At 40.2% G+C, this 21,608-nt stretch overlaps 1 protein-coding gene across 11 annotated transcripts in view; it reads right to left on the bottom strand.

Moving 5' to 3' along the window:
- The window catches only part of c2cd5 (C2 calcium dependent domain containing 5), a 51,567-nt gene that overhangs the window by 24,744 nt on the left and 5,215 nt on the right, over positions 1–21,608 (bottom strand). For 7 of the 11 annotated variants that reach the window (XM_051656111.1, XM_051656112.1, XM_051656115.1 and 4 more), the window contains exons 5-11: positions 21,512–21,607; positions 21,233–21,388; positions 20,732–20,939; positions 17,107–17,261; positions 11,054–11,142; positions 8,849–8,957; positions 2,330–2,383 (exon numbers count right to left, since the gene is read on the bottom strand). In XM_051656111.1, coding sequence (XP_051512071.1) covers positions 2,330–2,383; positions 8,849–8,957; positions 11,054–11,142; positions 17,107–17,261; positions 20,732–20,939; positions 21,233–21,388; positions 21,512–21,607 — 867 coding nt within the window. Of the gene's footprint in view, positions 1–2,329; positions 2,384–8,848; positions 8,958–11,053; positions 11,143–17,106; positions 17,262–17,959; positions 18,135–20,731; positions 20,940–21,232; positions 21,389–21,511; position 21,608 lie in introns of those variants that run through there. The other 4 variants (XM_051656113.1, XM_051656116.1, XM_051656117.1 and 1 more) reach the window with 2 other exon arrangements.

Here is a 21,608-nt window from a genome sequence, read left to right as displayed (position 1 = left end):
TGTATAGAAGTCATTTTCACACAATATTGAAATGGTTTGTTTATTTCACTCTTTGTTTAGATTATCATAGTTTTAAATATGTAATTTGTATTTTTATAAAGGATTTTCAGAGTTTAAAGGCCTATTCACACCATGGCCGACTTTTCGGTTTGAATGTTCGTTTCGAACGAGCTTTTGAATAGGAACAACAGATTCCAATGGTGCTGTTCACATGGGGGTCCAACAAACCGTCCGCTGACAATCTAAAGGTGTTTTTTACCGAGAGCAGTCAGATTTACTGAAAACTGCCTGACCAATTAAATATGAGCAGCTGCTGCACAATCCAGCGCGTTGGTACTAATAAACTGCCAAGTACAAGTACTGTGCTCTTTTACTCGTCTCACGCACAAGAACTCTGAATTCAATGCAAATATTCATTTTTGTTCGAATATTTATGTAATGCCCTGATACCTCATATTATAACATATACCTGGTGTTTTGTCTTAATGTTCATTATTTAATTTGTATATCATTGAGCCTGTTATATTATCCTGGCATTAAAAATAGCAGTGAGGTTCGGCAATTCATTTGGACTAAGCTCATAGTAAAACTTCACTTAAAAAGACTCTTTAAATGCAATACTTTACTACGAGTGTAGACAAAACAACTGCAGATCCTCACTGCTATTTTTAATTCAAGAATAAAATAAAGTATTCCTGTAACTGTGCTCTTTTTCTCACCATGCACAAGAAATGTTATGCAATAATAAAAGAAAAGACTGTATGCATAGACAATAAATTAATGCCAACTGAAGCCTTCATCAGCCAAATAAAAAAGGACAATTAATCTACATACATTTCCGCAGTCAATTCGAGATGGAATTCACAGACACTAAATCATCAATCTTAGAGATTGTAGAAAATCCTTTAGTTTTAAAAATTGCCCACCAACATCTACTCAGTTTTACTTATGTAAAAGAAAGACTTGTACTACACATATATAACTACTATTGGCACTGTATTCATGCTGACCTGGTTTCTCCCAAGGTCATTTTTCTCCATTAACCAACATCTTATGGAGTTTTGTGTTCCTTGCCACAGTCACCTTTGGCTTGCTCACTGGGGGCCCTAAGGACAATTATTTTAAAGCATGCTTTTAATCTCATTATTCATTTGCACCACACAATAAGGACTTTAAGACATAACATAATATTCTGTAAAGCTGCTTTTAAACAATGTGTGTTGTGAAAAGCACTATACAAATAAATATGACTTGACTGTGTTTTCTTTCATATTATTTTTAACGTTATGCATCAAATTTTATGCCTTTTTTTTTACATGTCTTTATAGCACTGTACCCTGTGTTATACTATCCAGGCATTAAATAAGAAAAGCTGGGTTTGCCAGTCTGTTTATATTTATGCATGTAGAAAAATACATGCATAGATATGAAGACGTGGGACGTAGGCAACAACGCTCTTTACTCATCTCACTCGCACAAAAATCACAGATTCTATATTCCTCAAAATGCATCAAAAACATGTAAAGAACATAAAAGTAAAAAAAACAATTGTGGTAAATATTAAGAATGCCTTAACTATATTGATCTTATGCACTGACAGCTGAATGCTGAGAGGTCTGTGCAGGAAACCAGAATGCATATGTTTGTAGAACAGCAATGCCTACTGTACGGGGTGAAAACTTTTTTCATTTTATTTGTTTCGGTCTCGGTGTAAATAGACCTTTCGTGGGCAGTTCGTCTTGCAAATTCATCACGGATTTGGTGTGAACAGGCCTTAATACTGAAAGTCTGGGTCTGGGACATGGCTAAAACAATCAAATCTATACATAAAAGGCATCTGAAAAGTACCACAAATAAATCATAAAGGTCTGGTAAAAAGTTTCCAGTTCAGTTTTAATGAGACCTTTATAATACAACAACAACAACAACAACAACAAAAATAATAATAATGGTGAAACCTGTTCATTTGAATAAAAATCAAGCCCTTTTTAAGCCCTATTTTGTACCCTATTCATGGAAAGTTTCAAATGAAATTTATTTGTGTTAACTTCTAATACAAATCTGTAACAATCTTTAGTATGAATAATTAATACAATGATAAAATTAGTAATTGCATATTTTTTAAAGATTAAATCAGCACGCACTCAGTATTATCACTGGACGGACTAAATCATAATGGAGCATTACATGTGCAAATTTAATTCCCAGTACTATTTCTCAATATTACGTACTGTAAGTGTGCAACAGCTGAGCTGCCAAAGGCTGTGTGTGTTTGTGTACATGTGCGTGTATGTGTATGTGAAAAGCAGGACTGAGGGTAGGGTAGTACCTGCAGTGAAACTATTCCAGTCTAGCAGTTTGTATGATCTGGTGTTACCCAAGGCTGAGCCAAATCGCCACATTAGTAGATCGGTTAAAGGAGCAGAGAGGAAAAAAAAAGAGAAAGAGAGAGAAAAAGAGTAGAAAAGAAAAAGAGAACCAAACACAGACTACAAACAAGAGCACAACACTGGACAACACCATTCCACAGGAACTGCAAAGTCAGACAAGAGTTATCTGAGAGGGTGATCACAAGAACGAGAGAGAAGAGATGGACTGAGAGGAAGAATATAGAGAATTGAAGATCTGGGAGAGAGACTGAGGGGAAAGAGGAGTGTGAGTGTGTGTGTGTGTGTGTGTGTGTGTGTGTGTGTGAGTGAGAGAGAGAGAGAGAGAGAGAGAGAGAGAGAGAGAGAGAGAGAGAGAGAGAGAGAGAGAATAAAAGCATGCAGCAGCACTATGTCAGTGGCTCTAAACCAGCACATCTACAATAAAATCTACATGAGCGGCTCCTTCATCCAAACCATGCCTTATTTAATGCACACACACACTCACACATACACACTGTTTACACACTCATAAGTAGTTTGTGTCATTTGTGTGTTGTGGTATTTCTGACGCGAGTGGAAATGATGTTGCAGGGGCCATTCACACCGAACACATCCTTGCGTCTAAAAAATAAAAAAACACCCCCCCCCCCACCCACCCAAAAAAAACCATGCAGCGCAACAAATGACGAGATATGTTTTTAATAGTTAAAGTTCTTTTAACTTGACAGTGTCACTCCTAACTGGTTGGGTTTGTTTATTATATGACATCTATGTGGGTGTGTTTGCAGTCATCTATGAGCTACAATTAGAACAAAACGACACTTTAAAAAGCTCTACTTCAGAGCTTAATGAAAAATAGTTTTCTCCCCTTGATTAAACACCACTAGACAGTCCCTCCAGAAATTCAATTTGCTTGCAATTTATTCGCATAAACTGTCAATCTGAGGTAATCCGATCGCTTTTCTCCATCTTGACAGTGGCAAAACGAGTGCTCAAAATGCTTGAAGCAGTCTAGACACATCCAACTGCACAGCCGCCATTCTATCATCTCCACAGGAACAGAGTAAGCGTCTCTTCCTGTGTCACTGCGTTTTATGAACCCGCATGCATGAACCCACAACGACCAAGAGCATTCGCCATTACACGAATGTTCAACTGAAACCGGAACGTTTTGTGTTAACTGTTGAAAGACTTGTCTAAACTTTTAAACGGTGCACGCACATCACAGCTAGCTTTTTAGAAGCTACTCTAAATGGTGCGAGTTGGTGACGGCCTCCGTACATTTGGAGTGCTCACATAATACACCGTTGCACCGGAAAATGAGACTCAACATTTATGACATTGGCATTTCTATATTCGCTTAAAAATCCCTCATTTTGGATAGTACAAGCTGATTAGAATTCCAATCGCTTAATAACACCATGTAACAAATTTTATTTTGTTTTTTGGTTCGTGGGTAGTTAAGTGTTATTTCCTAATTGCCCTTGCCTCAAAAGTATAGGAAATGGCTATTATTCCCCACAAACTTTGCTTTTGGGACCAGGACAGTGATATTTTGAAAAGTACCTATTTTCCAGAACATTCCAGATAGATTCAGTGCTGAGTAAACTTGGAGTAACTTCTAGAACTTTCCAGTAATATAAATAGTAGTATAAATACAGGGGCCTTAAGCCCACCAGTTCAGGTTAGTTCCAGCTGCCTAAGTGGATACATATCTGCATTTTTCTAAGATGGCATCAAGAGGCTGCAAGCATCCGGCAGATGCATTTTGCTATGTCTGCGGCCAATTTATCAAGATAAGAGCGAAAAAGAACTCCGTGAAAGCATCTGCTAAGATGTGTGAGGCCTACAAGGCATATTTCGGCATGCCTGTCAGGGATCAAGACAAACCCTGGGCACCTCATTTCCCCTGCGAGGACTGCAAAAACTCTCTGGAAGTTAAGATGGACAATTGTTGCTCGGAATTTTATGTTATAAAATTTGTTACAATTTTTGCAATTGTAAAAGGTTTTAATTTTAAAATGTTTTACAATTTTCAAAGTTATTGAAAAAATATATCATATATGAAAAATGTTGCGAGAATCTCTTACACATTAGTCATGGGTGAAATAAATGTATTTTTGTAGGATGGTACAAAGGGGAAAAGAGAGCCATGAAGTTCGCTATCCCAAGAATTTTGCGGGAACCCACTGACCACTCAAGCAACTGCTCCTTCTGCATGGTGGACCCTTCCAAACGTCAGACTGGCAAGAATGCACCTGCTATCACGTATCCGGACATTCCTTCATCCATTGCCCCGGTGCCAACTGCCATGAGCTCCCCGTACCCATTCCTCCGGAGAGAGAGCAGCCGTCTTTAGAAGAGAGCAGCAAGTCAGAGAGCGAGGAAGACGTTGTAGATCCAGATGACAATTTCAGAGGTGGAGCTGAGGAGAGAATCCCATACTACCCCAACCAAAAAGACCTCAACGACTTGATTAGAGATCTTGGTCTCACCAAGTCCAATGCCAAGCTTTTGACGTCTAGGCTCAAGCAGTGGAACTAGTTGGATGAAAGTGTTCAAGTCGCAGATCAGAGGAAGCGTCACCAAACTTTTTCCAGCTTCTTCACCCGTCAAGATGGGCTCTGCTTCTGCCACAAAGTGACCAGTCTGTTCGAGGCAATCGGAATCGCCTGTAACCAGAATGAGTGGCGACTCTTCACTGACAGCTCATCCAGGAGCCTCAAAGTCGTGCTGCTCCATAATGGTAACAAGTACCCGTCTCTTCCCCTGGCTCACTCGGTGCACCTCAAAGAGGATTACAACAGCATCAAGACCTTGCTGGACGCCTTGAAGTATGATGAGTACATTTGGGGGCTGATTCGTGAAAGTGATTTACAGTATAATCGTAAATCTCGAAAAACTTCTAAATCTTTTGTAGTCATTTTTGTATTACTTTAGTATAAATACATGTTAATTTGGATTCATATGTTGTTTTTTTCTGACTTTATGTGAATGAAAAGACACAAATGCGACCGTTTTCTCATTGAAAAAAGGTAAATTTAAAAATATCACTGTTCTGGTCACAAAAGCAAAGTTTGTGGGGAATAATAGCCATTTTCTATACTTTTAAGGCATAAGCAATTAGGAAATAAAACTAACTACCCAGGAACAAAAATTGTGAACAAAAATGAGAAAACGGGCGAATTTGTGTCTTTTCGTTCACATGAAGTCAGAACAAAACAAAATATGAATCCAAAATCCTTCTTTATCTGTGGTCCGATGAAGACACGGGCTTTGACCTTTGCCTCAGACAGCTTAGGGAAGAAGTCTTCAAGGTACTTGAAGGCTGCCGACTCCTTATCTAGAGCTCTGACAAATTGTTTCATAAGGCCCAATTGGATGTGCAGTGGTGGCATCAGCACCTTCCGGGGGTCCACCAGTGGCTCCCACTTGACGTTGTTCCTCCCCACAGTGAACTCGGTCTGCTGTGGCCAGTCCCGCCTGTGGTAGTGCGGGACTTGGTGTCCCTGCTGTCCCAAAGGCAAAGATAGCAGGGAAACTTGGTAAAACCGCCTTGGAGACCCATCGGGAATGCCACCATTTTGAAGTCTCCTATGAACTCCCAGCCATACTCATCATACTTCAAGGTGTCCAGCAAAGTCTTGATGCTGTTGTAATCCTCTTTGAGGTGCACCGAGTGAGCCAGGGGAAGAGACGGGTACTTGTTACCATTATGGACCAGCACAGCTTTGAATATTACTTTAGTATAAATACATGTTAATTTGGATTCATATGTTGCTTTTTTCTGACTTCATGTGAACGAAAAGACACAAACTCGCCCATTTTCTCATTGGAAATAGGTACATTTCAAAATATCACTGTCCTGGTCACAAAAGTAAAGTTTATGGGGAATAATAGCCATTTTCTATACTTTTGAGGCATAAGCAATTAGGAAATAACACTTACTACCCAGGATAAAAAAAAAAATTTTTTAAAAAAGAGAAAAGCCACAGGAATATCAATCATTTTCGGCTGCAATAATCAGGAAAAAGTGCCGCAAAATCCTGGTGGGACTGACTAGAACAAATTTCAGCTTCTCTATTGGATACCTAATTTAGAACATGTCAGCTGGTAAAGTGCAGATTAGTAGGTAATGGCTCAGCTTGGTTAGCTGGTTATTCAACACCTTAAAGCGTGATCACATGCAGGTTTTAAATAGCTGTGCACCAATCAGGAAATTTTAACACTGCGATCTGCCGATACCAATTCGATTACAGATATTTATCTTTAAAGTGCCCCTTGCCACACTTTTACAAGTTCTTTAATTGTGAAATGCTGAAGGGCAACAGAGGCAGTGTTTACACTTTTTGAGTGTGCCAACCTACAAATGATTGTCTCTGCATATTAAGCTTGGAATTATTTTAAAGTATATCTGCTAAAAAGTGATTTTGTGAACTTCTAGACATACACAAGCATATAAATGTGGACACACACAAGCCACAAAACTCCCAACATTTATTCCATGGGGGTTTCTTCAAAGGACAATATTAATGTTTTGTACGTGATTTGTGCCACTGCTAAAAGGGAAGTAATGCAATAGGAAAAATAAAAAATAAAACATTAGGAGGAGATGGACTTACAGAACATCCTAAGCAGGGTAATGAAAGGGTATCACATCATATGCTGGAGAAAACATTTCATTACATCAATATTCCGGGTTTTAACAACTTAATGTAACTGCAAGCCCCTCGGTTTTTAGAAACAGAACCTATAATGGTTATTCTTTCAAATCAGTGTAATAGCTGTGGTAATTAACAGCAGGCCACAAATGCTGACCACAGACATTAAGCTGTACAAAACCCAGAGTATTCCTTTAAGGCAGTGGTTCTCAAACTTTTTTTGATGAACGCCCCCCTACTTCATTACCTTACCCCAGCAGTTACCCCCAGAGTTTTAAGAGCTCGAGCTTTAAGAGCTTTGTGCTCCCGCTGCTCTGTCCATTGAGCCGTATCCATCTACAGAGCAACACAGGTGCATTAGCCAAGGTTGTGCTGCCGCCTGTGTATTTGACGCTGCTAAACCAGATACCTCAGATGCATCGCTAGACTTCAAAATCAGATGAACCTCAGTACAAATGCGTATCAACCCGTATAACTGAGATCCAACTGATATACTCCAAGTCTAGATAAATGTTTTAATGCAAAGAGGAACTTTATTATGACTGATAAATGCCCCCTATTTGTAACCTAATGCCCCCTCTCTACTAATTTGCTCTCATCGCATCCTTTGAATGCCCCCTGGTGGGCGGTACTACCCCTGTTGAGAACCCCTGCTTAAGGCCATGCAATGGTGCAACATGTGCTGAAGAACATACATAAAGAACTGAAATTGTAAATACAACAACACCTAAATGTGTAACTGCCCCCATAACACACAGTGGTGCTAATCTCTTCCATAAACAACAACAGTTAGGTGACGACTTCAGTACTGATTTATTCCTAAGAATGACATTGCACTAAAAGGTTATCTGCTACTTTCTGATTATGTTGCATGGTCAGAGTGTTTAATTTGTGATCAAACATGTAAACTTGCAATTATAAGTGTGTGTGTGTGTGTATGTATGTGTGTGTATATGTATATATATATATATATATATATATATATATATATATCCAGTATATATTAGTAGGGCTGTCAATTGATTAAAAAATTTAATCGAATTAATTACACGAATGCCGATTAATCGAATTAATTGCAATTAATCGCAAACATCACTATTTGCTGAGAAAGGCCCCCAAATAAAGATAATTCTTATGAAAATTGCATAATTATTAAAATATTTATAAATATAACACATAAGGCCTATAATATATAATACGGACTGAAATTCAATTTGAAATAAATTGCATTATTGTGGCTGATTAATAAAGCATTAAATAAGACAATACAAAAGTGGCTTAAGAACTCAATATATCGTTTATTTTATTCTCACATCATTGAACAAGCCTACAGTTGACAGCAATCTGTTTTGCACTGAGTTCGTCAATGTGTCCAGTTCTCACAAGACGCGTTCTTGCGTTCCACCTGGGCTATTTTTAATCGTCGCTCTACTGTACGTACATGTGCGTGCCACAGACGGACACGTTTGGAGCGTCTCACTGGTATTCATCGTCATAAACGGTGCATTTTTAGGACGCTGTGTCAAGTTAAAAGTCGCACTAAATTAACATGTTAAATCGACAGCCCTAATATAAAGGTATATACTGTACGTATGTGTGTTTGTTTGTCCCTGTAGGACTTTAGCTATTACATATACTTTAGCTAAACAAAGTTTACAGATTTTTCATGCTAAACGATAGTCCTGTGTGCTAAGATTGTAAGTGTAAGAGTGGTTTATGTTACTGCTTTAGTTCAGTTTTGTGCTGTGTTATTTAATAATGACTTGATGTTTTGTATATTTGTGGTGAGAATGCGGTCTATATTGTGAGCGGTCTTACCTGGGTTGTGGATTCGATCGAGGAGCTTCACAGACCGGGCACTGACCACGCCCCCCACGTGAAGGAGAAATCCAGGAGGGAAGGAGGTCAACGTGAAGAAAGGGTACTCCTGAAACACACAGAAAGATGATGGAGGGGTCATACAGAAAGGACACAGGTTAACCACTGGGAAATCATGCCCACCTGTGTGTTCAAAATGAAGGCATGTAATTTCTGTACTGAAATCTTCTAGGACAGCTGAAGATTGTATTGCACAGAAATTGAAACCAGTGGGTCATGCCATTACACTGTCAATATTTTGCAATCACAACACAAGACTTTTTTTTTTACTGGTGAACAACTCTGGAGCACAATAAATCAGGACTTCTCTGAGGATAAGGGAGTAACACATATTTGTTCAGATGCTCACAAGCAAAGCATAAAAAAAGACAAAGAACTTTACATAATGAATATTCAGGATTCAAAAGTCCTGATTCTAAGCCTAAACAAAGTTGTTGCCAGTTTCTTTCTTATAGACACAGAAGACGACTTTAAGTAGAGGTCTGCATTCCCGCAGAACTCCCGCAGGACCAGCGGGACCCTATTCGATTTCTTGCGGTGTGGGATTAAATTACCGAGATGAAGGCAGTAGCGGACGGTATGCCCATGAGTTTTGGAAGGGAGTGGCGGTCAGAGAATAGCCTGAAAAATCCAAAGTGCAAATCTTTTTTTTATTTATTAAAGAATGCAAAAAAAACAAGAATTATAATTTTATTTGACAACTAATTTATTTGCAATATTTACAATAAACAGAAAATGCAAAGTAAAAATGTGCATAGAGCACATGCATCAAATTATTCAATATTTAGAGCAGGCTATGCAGGTAGTCAATGGCACTTCAGAAGAATGGCAGAGCACAGCGTGAACACACTGGCCACATTCACACAGCAGCAGAATACGGTTGCCAGTCCTGTATTTGAGTGCTTAATACGGTTACGTTCACACACAGGTCAGTTATTTACGAGAGTTAAAACCGCCTACAACCGAACTGGCACCGGCAAATTTTCAGGACTCACAACCGCATTTACGGCAAACCAGAACTGTGTGAACGGAGTAAAATTCTGTGGGAGCGGACGGGTGCGGGATGGAAAAATCGGTCCCGTGCAGACCTCTAACTTCAAGAACACTGGCTCTTCATTAACATTCATCATCAAGCATAACAAGGCATTTTATCTACAACAGACCACAAAGGCCGATTTATACTTCCACGTCGAACCTATGGCGTAGCCTCATGTGCACCTCTTAAAAAATTTAGCCAGGTCTCCTAAGCAACCAAATTGGCCCGGTTGCTAGGGAGGGTAGAGTCACATGAGGTAACCTCCTCGTGGTCGCTATAATGTGGTTCTCGCTCTCGGTGGGGCGCTTGGTGAGTTGTGCGCGGATGCCGTGAAGCCTCCACACGCGCTACGTCTCCGCGGTAACGCTCAACAAGCCACATGATAAGATGCATGGATTGACGGTCTCAGACGCGGAGGCAACTGAGACATGTCCTCCGTCACCCAGATTGAGGTGAGTACCACCGCGCCACCACGAGGACCTACTAAGTAGTGGGAATTGGGCATTCCAAACTGGGGAGAAAATGATGGCATTTTATCTCAATATACAAGCACTTGGCTGTGTACTCACAGAATTAACTCACTATAAATGCAAACCACCGCATTGGCCACTGCGTGGAGCCTACGGCGCAGGTTCAACGCAGAAGTATAAACCGGCATTTAGACATACTGGGCACAACCAAAGGCAAAGATCACAGCAAAACTGTGATGTACAGATACACATGAGAGCTTCCTAGTACCTGTCAAAGGTTCTAGAACATTCTCCATGTAAATACCCAAGAAGTCAAACTGACAGGTGAAATGGGTGCATAACCACATAATGCGCAAACCAATGTTTACAATTCTGATCTGACATTGGTTTGATGAAAAGGGCTTTTAGACAAAAGATGCAGGTTTTCCATTTGACAGTTCTTACACAACCGATATAAAATGTAATATTCTACATTCAAAAAATGTAGAGCATGCCCTCTGATGACATACCCCTGTCCTAAAAAACACTTCAGAGGATGATGAAACCCCCTAAAAACCAACGAGAGAGTAACGCAATCATTACCATTCTCGTTTTCATGCTTATAATCATGAATATGTGTCTGATTGTGTGTTCTCTTACTCTCTGCTCCAAAGCGGATTGGGTCTGCTGCCTCAGAAGAGCTTTAAGAGGCCCCGCCTCCTTCCCTGCACTGCCGCCGCTGCCCATTCCTGTTTATGACAAAACAAGGAAACAATGAGAGATGGCAAACAAAAGGGCTTACACTTCTAACAGACACATGCACAATGCTACAATGGCACATCACTCACATTCATTCACCCCTTATGAATGTCAAAATAATTAATTTGGTACACACAGTGTGATTTACCACCCATTTTATACTCTAATGGATGGAGCAGCAGTCTAATGTTAAAACACTGTCATTGAATCTTGATATACAGTACCAGACCAAGGTTTGGACACGCCTACAATTATTTAGTCATCAAAACTATGAAAAAGCACAAATGGAGTATGGGAATTATGCAGTGACCGCAGAAAAATTAAGAGTGCTTTCACACTTGCACTTTTGGTGCGCTCCCGGGTTTGTCAGACGTCAAAGTTCTGTTCATTTGGATGGTGAACGCTGTGTTCCAAACTTAGGCGTGCACTCGCAAACCGCGCCAAAATCCGATTAAACAGGTGGTCTTATGTAAGGTTTATGTAAACACCAGTACAGTTTGCTGCTAATATGAGAGCAATCCTCCTAAATTGTGGAAATGAACCACTACTGATGACTACTCTCTGTATAATTTGCGTATTTGCAGGCTCCCGGTCACAATTATTATGGTATGATGCATTTCTCAAACCTGCTCGTCTCCAAATCGTCTTCAGAGAGTAGCTCACGTTCTTCAGCATCTCTTGCAAAGCATCCATGGGCCCGCAGCAGAAAAATGCTAATATTCTTCACATCTTTATGCAACCGTGGCAGACAACCTAATTTTGATGATACATTCAAAAAGGCCAAATATACTCAAACACAGTGAAACTGGCATCTTCTCCCGAGTCGTAACCTAGTTACAATGGTAAACAGCTGCAGCTTGTACTCACATTAATGACACAATCATAATGGACCCAAATAATGGTGGAGGGACGAATTGAAATTGGGTTTGAACCAAACAACCAAACCAAGTGTAAAAGTACCCTAAGACTCTTCAAAACCACCCTTTGTCATGGCACCAACTCTAGGCATTCACTCAAATAACTTCATGAATGCCATCTGGGATGCTTTTTAACAGAACTAAAGGGAGTTCCCATGTACGCTGGATATTTGTTGGCTGATCTTTCTTCCTTATGGTCCAACTTGTAAAAAATGGGTTTAAATGTAGTATTTAAAAGCAATTCATGCATAAGCACAATTTATATTTGTCTACATAACCAAGCACTTTATTAGGAACACCTGTACTGAACACATTATTCATGTGATTGTCTATTCAGCTAATCATGTGGCATCATGCATAAATCATTCAGATACGGGTCAGGAGCTTAAGTTAATGTTCACATCAACCATTAGAATGGGGAAAAAATGTGATCTCAGTGATTTGGACCGTGGCATGATTGCTGGTGCCAGACGGGCTGGTTTGAGTATTTCTGTAGCTGCTGATCTCCTGGGATTTTCACACACAACAGCTTCTAGAGTTTATTCAGAATGGAGCCAAAAACGAAAACCATCCAGTGAGCGACAGTTCTGCGGATGGAAACACCTTGTTGACGAGAGAGGTCAACGGAGAATGGCCAGACTGGTTCGAGCTGACAGAAAGGCTACGGAAACTCAGATAACCGCTCTGTACAATTGTAGTGAGGAGAATAGCATCTCAGAATGCACGTTGAACCTTAAGGCGGATGGGCAACAACAGCAGAAGACCACGTTGGGCACTTTATTAGGACAATAGTGTTCCTAGTAAAGTGCTCGGTGAGTGTAATTTCAATCATTTAGATCAAAAGGTCTTTAAGATCACTTGAAGAGTGTCAAGTGTGTCCAAACGTTTAACTGGTACTGTACTGTACATCTTAGCTCTTACACAATATTGTAAAAATTCCTGATCAGACAGTATATCCTAAAAGTGTAATAATGAGATTAGTTGGTTAAACACACACAGTAATTCTAAAATGTTAGAGAAGAACATTTTCGGAGACTCAAAGAAATAACATTCATCAGTAGCACTAAAAGAATAACACATGGGTTGTCTTTGAGTGCTAGTGATGAATGCTCTTTCTTGAGTGAACGGCTAATCACATTTTAACAGATTAAAAGATGACAAACAGTTTCAGAGACACAAGCTCAGAGCCCAGGCACTACGAATACATGACATTTTATGGAACCAGCCAATAAGAGAGGAACCTGAAGGCTGTTTGTTTTCTGGCCTGCTCTTCTGTTGGCAGAGAGATCTACTCTGCAATTTACGAGAAAACCATTAGTTAGTTTAATATATGCAGAGTCGGGTGTGATATTCTGCCCCAGGCAGTACAGGGGTTGGTGTAGTCACACTGGATGCAGTCACTGCAGCCAAGGGTCAAAGGTCAAGGGTCATAGGGACAGCAGTGAGTGTGTCCTACCAGAGGCCGCCAGCAGCAGTTCCTCACTGAAAGACATGCTCTTTCTCAGCATGGCCGTGTCTGATTGGCTGACATGGAGTGGGGGAGGAGTTGTACTCCTGGAGGACATCCCTGGCCGTAAGTGACGGGGCAGATGGGCAGAGGGGAGAGGAGATGATTCAGACACAAGAGTGGGAGAACTGGGAGACAGATATATCCTCACTGACAAAGAAAGGAATGAGACAGGAGAGTGTGGAAGTGGGAGAGGCATGGAGACATCATGTGAGACTAAATTAAAGGGGGTGTTGCAACAGAAAGAGAAAAGAAACACAAAGAAACAGCAGTGGAGATGACCAGGGAGGCATCAAATGAAAAGAATAAATAATTTCTTTAAAGGGGTAATACCGTATTTTTAAAAATCATTTTATTTATTTTTCCCTGAGGTCCAACTTACAATGCTAGTCAAGTTATTTTTGCGGCACAACAGTCATTATTTAGTTTTTCTTGATCATTTTCCATCCTTTCTCTGACCTGTGTTTTTACTGTGGTGCCTTTGAGACTTCTATGTAACCACCCTGTCTGCTTGTGAATTAAGAAATATCGCTTATAGGTTGCGGGTTTGTTTTTGGATTGGGGAGAACGTTTTGAATTCTGAAAGTTACAGTACTGCTTCGTCCGAATTCGCTACTGTCAGAATATGTAGATTTGACTTTGAGAACTTATACAACAGATATATGTACACACACACATATATATATATATATACATACATACTCACACAGTACTGTGCATAAGCCTTAGGCACATAAGCTGTTTCACAAAAGCATTTGTCTTAAAATGGTTATTTATATCTTCAGCTTTAAACATTACTTGCAAATAGAAAATATTAAAATAGAAGAACAGGGAGCCCTGCAACAGATGTCATGGCCCCCACAGTACCCACCACTGAACATCGTGTCAGTCTGAGATTACATAAAGAGACAGAAGCAATTGAGACAGCTGAAATAGAAAGAAGAACTGTGGCGAATTCTCCAAGAAGCTTGAAACATCCTATCTGCCAACAACCAAGAAAAACTGTGTCCAGGTGTAACTAGGAGAACTGGGGCTGTTTTTAAGGCAAAGGTGGTCACACCGAATATTGATTTAGCTTTTTTATGTTTACTGGACTTTGTATGACATTAAGTGATAAATGAAAACTATTTATGGCATTATTTTTGAAGACATCCTCACTATGCAACATTTTTCACAAGTGCCTAAACCTTTTGCACAGTACTGTATATATATATATATATAAAAAGAACATACCTCTTGGCTGGTAAAAAAGTATGTTCTTTAGGAATGCCATTAAGTGGAATGAATACATTCCCGAATCTATTATGTAGAGTCCTGCACATGGGCGGGTACCCACGTACCATGAACGCTCCGACTGAGAAACATTTACTCTTGGAATATTTCATCAATCATGAAGTGTGTCCAGTATTTCTGTTGGCGAATGAATAATTCTTTTGAGTTCTTTTCATACTGCTTTTAGTATACTATATACAGGGCTCGACAAAAAGGACTGCCCGATGGCCCAGGGCCACTTTGAGAGAGATTCGGGCCAGATGCTAGAACTGTCACTTGCCCGATCGGGCCAGTGCTGCATTTAACGTTAGTGCAAGCAGACAACAAATAAGAGAGCACAAAAATTACATGGAGCGAACACATCTAACCGAGCACTCGGAGACGAGCGAGCAAGATTATATTGAGTACGCGCATATCACGCATGACCACAGAAGAGCGTACAGACACCAAACGTGCTCTCCGAAAACTGTCCTCGCTCTGTTTCAATGTCTTTGCAGCATCTATTACTAATATGTTGAAAATTACAGGACAAAAAACCCACTTCATGAAATTCGGAGCAGGATTGCTTGTCTTGCACAACATTTTAATGACCCCTGCACATTCCATGTTCACAGTGTGGAAAATTCCCATATTTTTTCATTTTAACATGTTGGTGATGATAATTAGTCCCAACATAGGAACACAAGTATATTTAACAACTAGGTAATGTTTCAAAGCGTAAACATTAATTCGACATGCTAATGGCATCTAATATGAAAAGCAGCTAAATCATGATAGCTATTATTATTATTATTATCATCATCAAAGCTGTTCAGCTCAAAGATGACATTTAAAACTGTCTACTTAATATCATCCTACTCTACTAAAACACCTGTACTTGTCTCATTTCTGGACTGTACAGGTATTTTCTTTCCGTGCTTTGTTTATCAGTCAGTTTTGGTCTTGTTTGGGTGGTCTAATTTTATGTTTATATACACATTCTTAATTCATATATTAGGCCTAATATCTACCTAATGGATATTACACGTCACAACTGATTTCTTCAACTCAGTGACTAAATGTTTGATCCTGCTTGTGAAAACACTACTGGCCCAAAAAGTTGACATGACTAAACGGGTGACCGAAAACCCTTCATCTGATCCACTGAACTCTTTGCTTAAAAACACATGTGTAAATGGCAGGACGTCTGAGGTTATATCTTGCATTTATCAATTCATGTCTGCAAAGTGCTTATATGGGGTTACATAAGGCAAAAAGCCCTAATTTACAGCTATCTTGCAAACTATAAATGTGATACAATTTTGGGAGAAATTGTCTTTACAACAAAATATATATTTTTTTTAAATATATACAGTACTGTGCAAACGTTTTAGGCACTTGGGAAAAATGTTGCATAGGGAGGATGTCTTCAAAAATAATGCCATGTTCAGTGGGGGACTCTGTGGGGGCCATGACATCTGTTGCAGGGCTCCCTGTTCTTCTATTCTCATCTTTTCTATTTGCAAAAGTAATGTTTGGAAGTCTAACATTTATATTTCCTATTGACACACTAAAGCTGAAGATATAAATAACCATCTTAAGACAAATGCTTTTGTGAAACATATTAAGTGCCTAAAACTTTTGCACTGTACTGTATATTTAGCATTGACACATTTTTTAAAGCCATGATTGAAAAAACAGTTATTTTTACTTTTTGCAGGGCAAGTAAAAATCTGAACCACTAGCCCAACCATGAAAAAAATCCTTAGCGTTGAGCCCTGATATAGTAGGAAAGTATGCATATTCAAAGACGGGGTGTGTTTTCATATTACGTTGACCTGTTTTATTTCAAAGATGGAGAAAAATAAGACATGACCTCTTTAAAGTGGTTTATCTACATAAGGTACTCTCAGTCAAGCTTCATAATTCAATAACCTTCATAGTTTTCTGCAAAAACCAAAAGTGAATAATCAGAAATCATAGCCTTGAACCAAAAAAATTAAAAATAAATATCATGGCATTTCACATGCACACAGATAAAGTAATATAAACTATGGTTGGGACAACAACGCAAATATTAAAACAACAATGTACTGAAGTGAACACAAAACCAGACAAAAATAAATGGATACATGGAGACACAGTGCCCTACACCCTCTGCCTCTAGGCCTCAACACTGTGGTCGGTATACACATGTTGTTCAAAAGCAAGGCTGGTGTCATGCAGGCCCATGAAGAGAGGGCGTCTGGCAGAGTGCCGGGTGGGGTCGGGTACCTTACCGGTTTTGGGGGTTAGGCTGAGCTCGGTGTCGGAGGAAGAGGACTGGCGACTGTAGGACTTGGAGGGGGAGAAGGAAGAGAAGGTTTGTGCTCTCAGGGGGGTTGGGGGTCCTGAGGTTAATGGGATGCCTGGGGCCTCCTCCCCAAAAACTGGCCTGTCAGAACAAGGAGGAACACACTCCCATCAACACACACGGACTCGCAGGTTCATACATGACGACTGTGCGTTTGAGTGTATGAACGTGTGTGTGAGGAGGAGGAGGAGAGAGAGAAAAAAAAAAAGAGTGCAGAGATTGTGGACTGCTTGCTGCTGAAAAGGCAGAGCATGTGAGGTAGATGAAAAGAGACGGAAAAGCATGTGATGGTAGCCGAGCGGGGATAAAAGTATACATGGAAATTATTGGAACATTGTGAAAACCCAAAAGCCAAAAAATGAAGATACGCACAGGAGATGGAAAAAGCACGTTTCAGCCAACCAAAGCAGAAAGGTTTCGACAAGATTTTTTCTATCGTTTAAACAAGGCCAAATCTAAAATACACCAACCTGCACACACAAATTTAAAAACACAGAAGCCAAACCCACACCTCTGATCGGATACGTTACGTTAGTGACAGCTGAATGCAGATCACTGACTTGTCAGAGGCATTTTTAGGGACAGGTCTTAGCTGTAAACGAGGTTGCTTTGGCAGCTGAAGGGAGGGGACTGGTGATGTCACAGCTGTCTGCCAATGAAGAACAGGGGGGGTGGTGAGAGGTCTTGGCAGGGTCGTGACGGGGTCATGGGGTCGTGGGGTACCTGCCTACACTGCCTGAATCTGGGGGCTTCTGAGCTCCTGTGTCTGGGTTTCATACCGGCGAACAGCAGTGTTGGCACAGAAACGGAGAAGCCCTGAGAAAGACGACCACTTGCGCTGTGAACTGGACTGCTGTGTGTGGAACGACATCCGAGAGTGGAAAGTGCAGCCTGCGGAGAGCTACACACACACACATATTTCATACACCTCCTCCACATGTACACCCACTGTGTACTTTACATTCACAGAGAACACAAACACACACATAACATTGACATACACAAACATGCAAACGCATACATTCACATTCCCACGCCCCAAGGCAGACTGCATGGAAAACTGATGGGGGAAAGTTTCATGACATACTGCCTGCATCTCAAAACTTAATGAGCAATTTTATGGCATCACAGACACGTTCAAATGCTTAATTCGAGCTTTCAAAATCACCTATGGTGCCCAATAATGCTGTCTAGCTACGATTTTGAGACACATTCAACCATTTTAAGCTCCCAAGGGAGTAAAGGACAAGACAACACAGACACTGACAAATGCAAAAGACAACGGACTCGATGCATTCCAGATGCAGTCTGAGATGAACAGGACAAATGAATAGGATTTCACCTTTAAGCCGTCTAATGCAAACACATGCTAGTGCAGGAGAGAAGCAGCATGCGGGAGAGAGTAAGAGATCCGACAGAGCAAGAGGGAGATAAAAGGAGCAAGAGAGAACATGCAGGGGAGAACAAGATTGAGGTGTGGTGTGTTTGTGTTGAGAACGCAATTCTGTACCACTTATAAAACAGCAACTCATAAAACAAACACACACACCCTCATATTCACTTACAAAAATGAACAGAAATACATGAAATGATTACTTTCATATTGCATTAGTCTTCGTTTTACTAAAAGAATACTTTCCTGTATTACCATATACAGTAAACAAATAATTTGATAATATTAAAGGAATATTCCGGGTTCAATACAAGTTAAGCTCAATCGACAGCATTTATGGCATGATGTTGATTACCACAAAAATAATTTAGACTCGTCCCTCCTTTTGGGGGTTCTGGGTTACAGTGTAGCACTTACAATGGAAGTCAATGGGGCCAATTTTTGGAGGGTTTAAAGGCAGAAATGTGAAGCTTGTAATTTTATAAAAGCACTTACATTAATTCTTCTGTTAAAACTTCTGTGCTATTTAAGATGTAAAGTTGTTTAAATAGTCGTTTTTGCAGGATTACAGGGTTTACGGCATAATGTCGTCATGGCAACGGAGTAGTAAAATTGGATATAACTTTACACGAAAAGGTTAGTAAGTGATTTTATCACACTAAAATCATGTTAACACGCATAACGTTTATGTGTTGTTGCTATACTTCTGAAACAGTTTTTTATTGTTTACGGATTGGCCTCATTCACTTCCATTGTAAGTGCCTCACTGGAACCCAAAGTCAAAATTAATTTTGTGTTAATTAATGTTATGTCACAAATCCTGTCGATTCAGCTTAATTTGTATTGAACCCAGAATATTCCTTTAAATGGCTTTTAATAAAAGTGTCTGCTAAATAAATTAAGGGTGTGTTCACACTTGGCAGGTTTGGTTCGATTAAAACGAACTCTGGTGCGATTGCTCTGTTAGTGCGAAGTGTGAATGCTGCCATCCGAACCTTGGTGCGCACCAAACAAGCAGACCGAGACCGCCTGAATAGTGAGTCTCCGTCCGCTTCCAAACGAACTCTGGTGCGGTTCGATTGATATATGAACGCAACATGGACCAAAAACAGGAAGTAATTTGCCTAATACTGACCTCAAGCATACATGGTTCTTCTCATCATAGGAGCTATGTTGCCCATTACAGTTCGGTACAGGCGTCGGAATCGCTGTCAGCCGTCCTTGCAGCATATCTTCATTTGTGTGTGCAACGGAGGAATTCCTGGCACTGTTTTGACTCCTTTACACATTTGATTAACTCTTCGTTTGTTCTCAGCTGGTAAAAATACCACCACATATACATACTGTATATAAATCCAACGAGCGCATATAGCCCAGCAGCCAGCATTGTTTTGGATGCTCGGCAAGTTCTGTCGCAAAATAAACGTCATCAAAGCTGTCCAATCAGGTTGCGACTTTTTCCTGATGCCTTTTGTTTCATATCTTTAGGTTCGGTGTTAAAAATGCCAGTGTGAATGCTAAGCGAACCAGGACTAAATGTATCATTTTCTTTTTTGGTCCGGACCAAGAGAACCGAACTACAAGTGTGAACACACCCTAAATGTACATGTAAATGTAAATCAGGATCCATTAGGTGCAATTTCAAAACAAACAGCCTCTTTTACTTTTTTAAAGGGGTGTAAAACAAATTCTTGACCTGTCTGCAGTTGTAAAAATCAACTAAATCCAAATGTCCAATAGGCAATGACAAGAATTTAAAACATAGTGTGATGTTTTTGACAATATTCCAATACAATGTATACTGTCACTCCAGCATTTGTCTTAAAAAATAATAAATAGAAAAATTGACGACATTTTTGCTTAAGGATGCTTGGCATCATTTAGTAAAGAGTTGTAATCAAATCAAATCATTGTCAGGGCAAATTTTACTCCCCTACTTATCATGAAAATAATATCAACTTATGTACTATAGATGAACTGGGATAGCAGTAAAAAAACAAAATAAAAAAAACCCAATTAATCTCTTTAATAACTGATGCAAGACTTGATGCCGATACAGCCTCTCATGCACGCACGCACGCACGTTCACACAGACATTTTATCCTTGCCGCAGAGCCGGTTTAAGTGGGTGTCTGTGACGGATTTATGAGACACTTACTCTTTCATGTCTTTTGAAGGAGAGGAGTTGCTGGGGTGTGTGGCTGAGGCAGAAGTCAGGGTGCTGATTTTCTCCAGTGTGCAGGCTGTCCCGATGGCACGGACCACAAGGCCTGATTCTCCTTCCAAGTCAAAACACTGCAGGTACCCCACCACTGCGTTCCCTCCCATCTCCAGGACCTTAAGACCAATCTTTCTCTGCAATTCACCTACAATGAACACAAACTTGCATTTACACACTCAACACACATAAACCGCAGGAGCCAGAAAAAAGTGTCTCAGACTACACATGCGCATGCATCTCCAGAGACTTAGTAAGAAGCATATGCATTTTTTTAAGCACCTATAGACCTGTCAGGGTAGTCACAATATTTAAGATGACCTGAACAATAATAAGACTACGAGGGATAGAGATTTTGTTCGTTCAATATGCCGTACTGAAAATACAAACATCCGAGCATACATTTTCGGTCTCTCTTGCTCACTGTTTGCGTGTTTGTACCTGACATGAGAAAGATGAGTCTCTGTCGGGCCTCGTTGGATGCACGAGGGGTTCTGATGCGGTCAATCCACTGGTACTCGGGATCCTCATTCACCACAAGCTCCTCTACAAAGCCATGAACCATCACGGCGCGGTAGCATCGAGGAATAGAGGTTGCTGGAAGAAAACAATGCCAGAATGCGAGCGAAAAACTGTTGTACAAAGACAGATGGAAGAAAGAAACAGGCCAGAAAGTGGAGAAGGCATCAACATAGGAAGATGAGATCGCAAGATACTTACTACAGAAGAACTTCACCCCACATGATGACTGCCTGAAGCGGTTCAGGTCATTAAAGAAATCCACCTTCACCAGCACATTGATTTCCCCTCTTATACC

This window comes from Myxocyprinus asiaticus, chromosome 26, assembly GCF_019703515.2.
Source record: "Myxocyprinus asiaticus isolate MX2 ecotype Aquarium Trade chromosome 26, UBuf_Myxa_2, whole genome shotgun sequence".
NCBI classification, from domain to species: domain Eukaryota; kingdom Metazoa; phylum Chordata; class Actinopteri; order Cypriniformes; family Catostomidae; genus Myxocyprinus; species Myxocyprinus asiaticus.
Note: the sequence above shows the minus strand (reverse complement) of the source record. Positions and strands in the feature narration are given on the sequence as shown.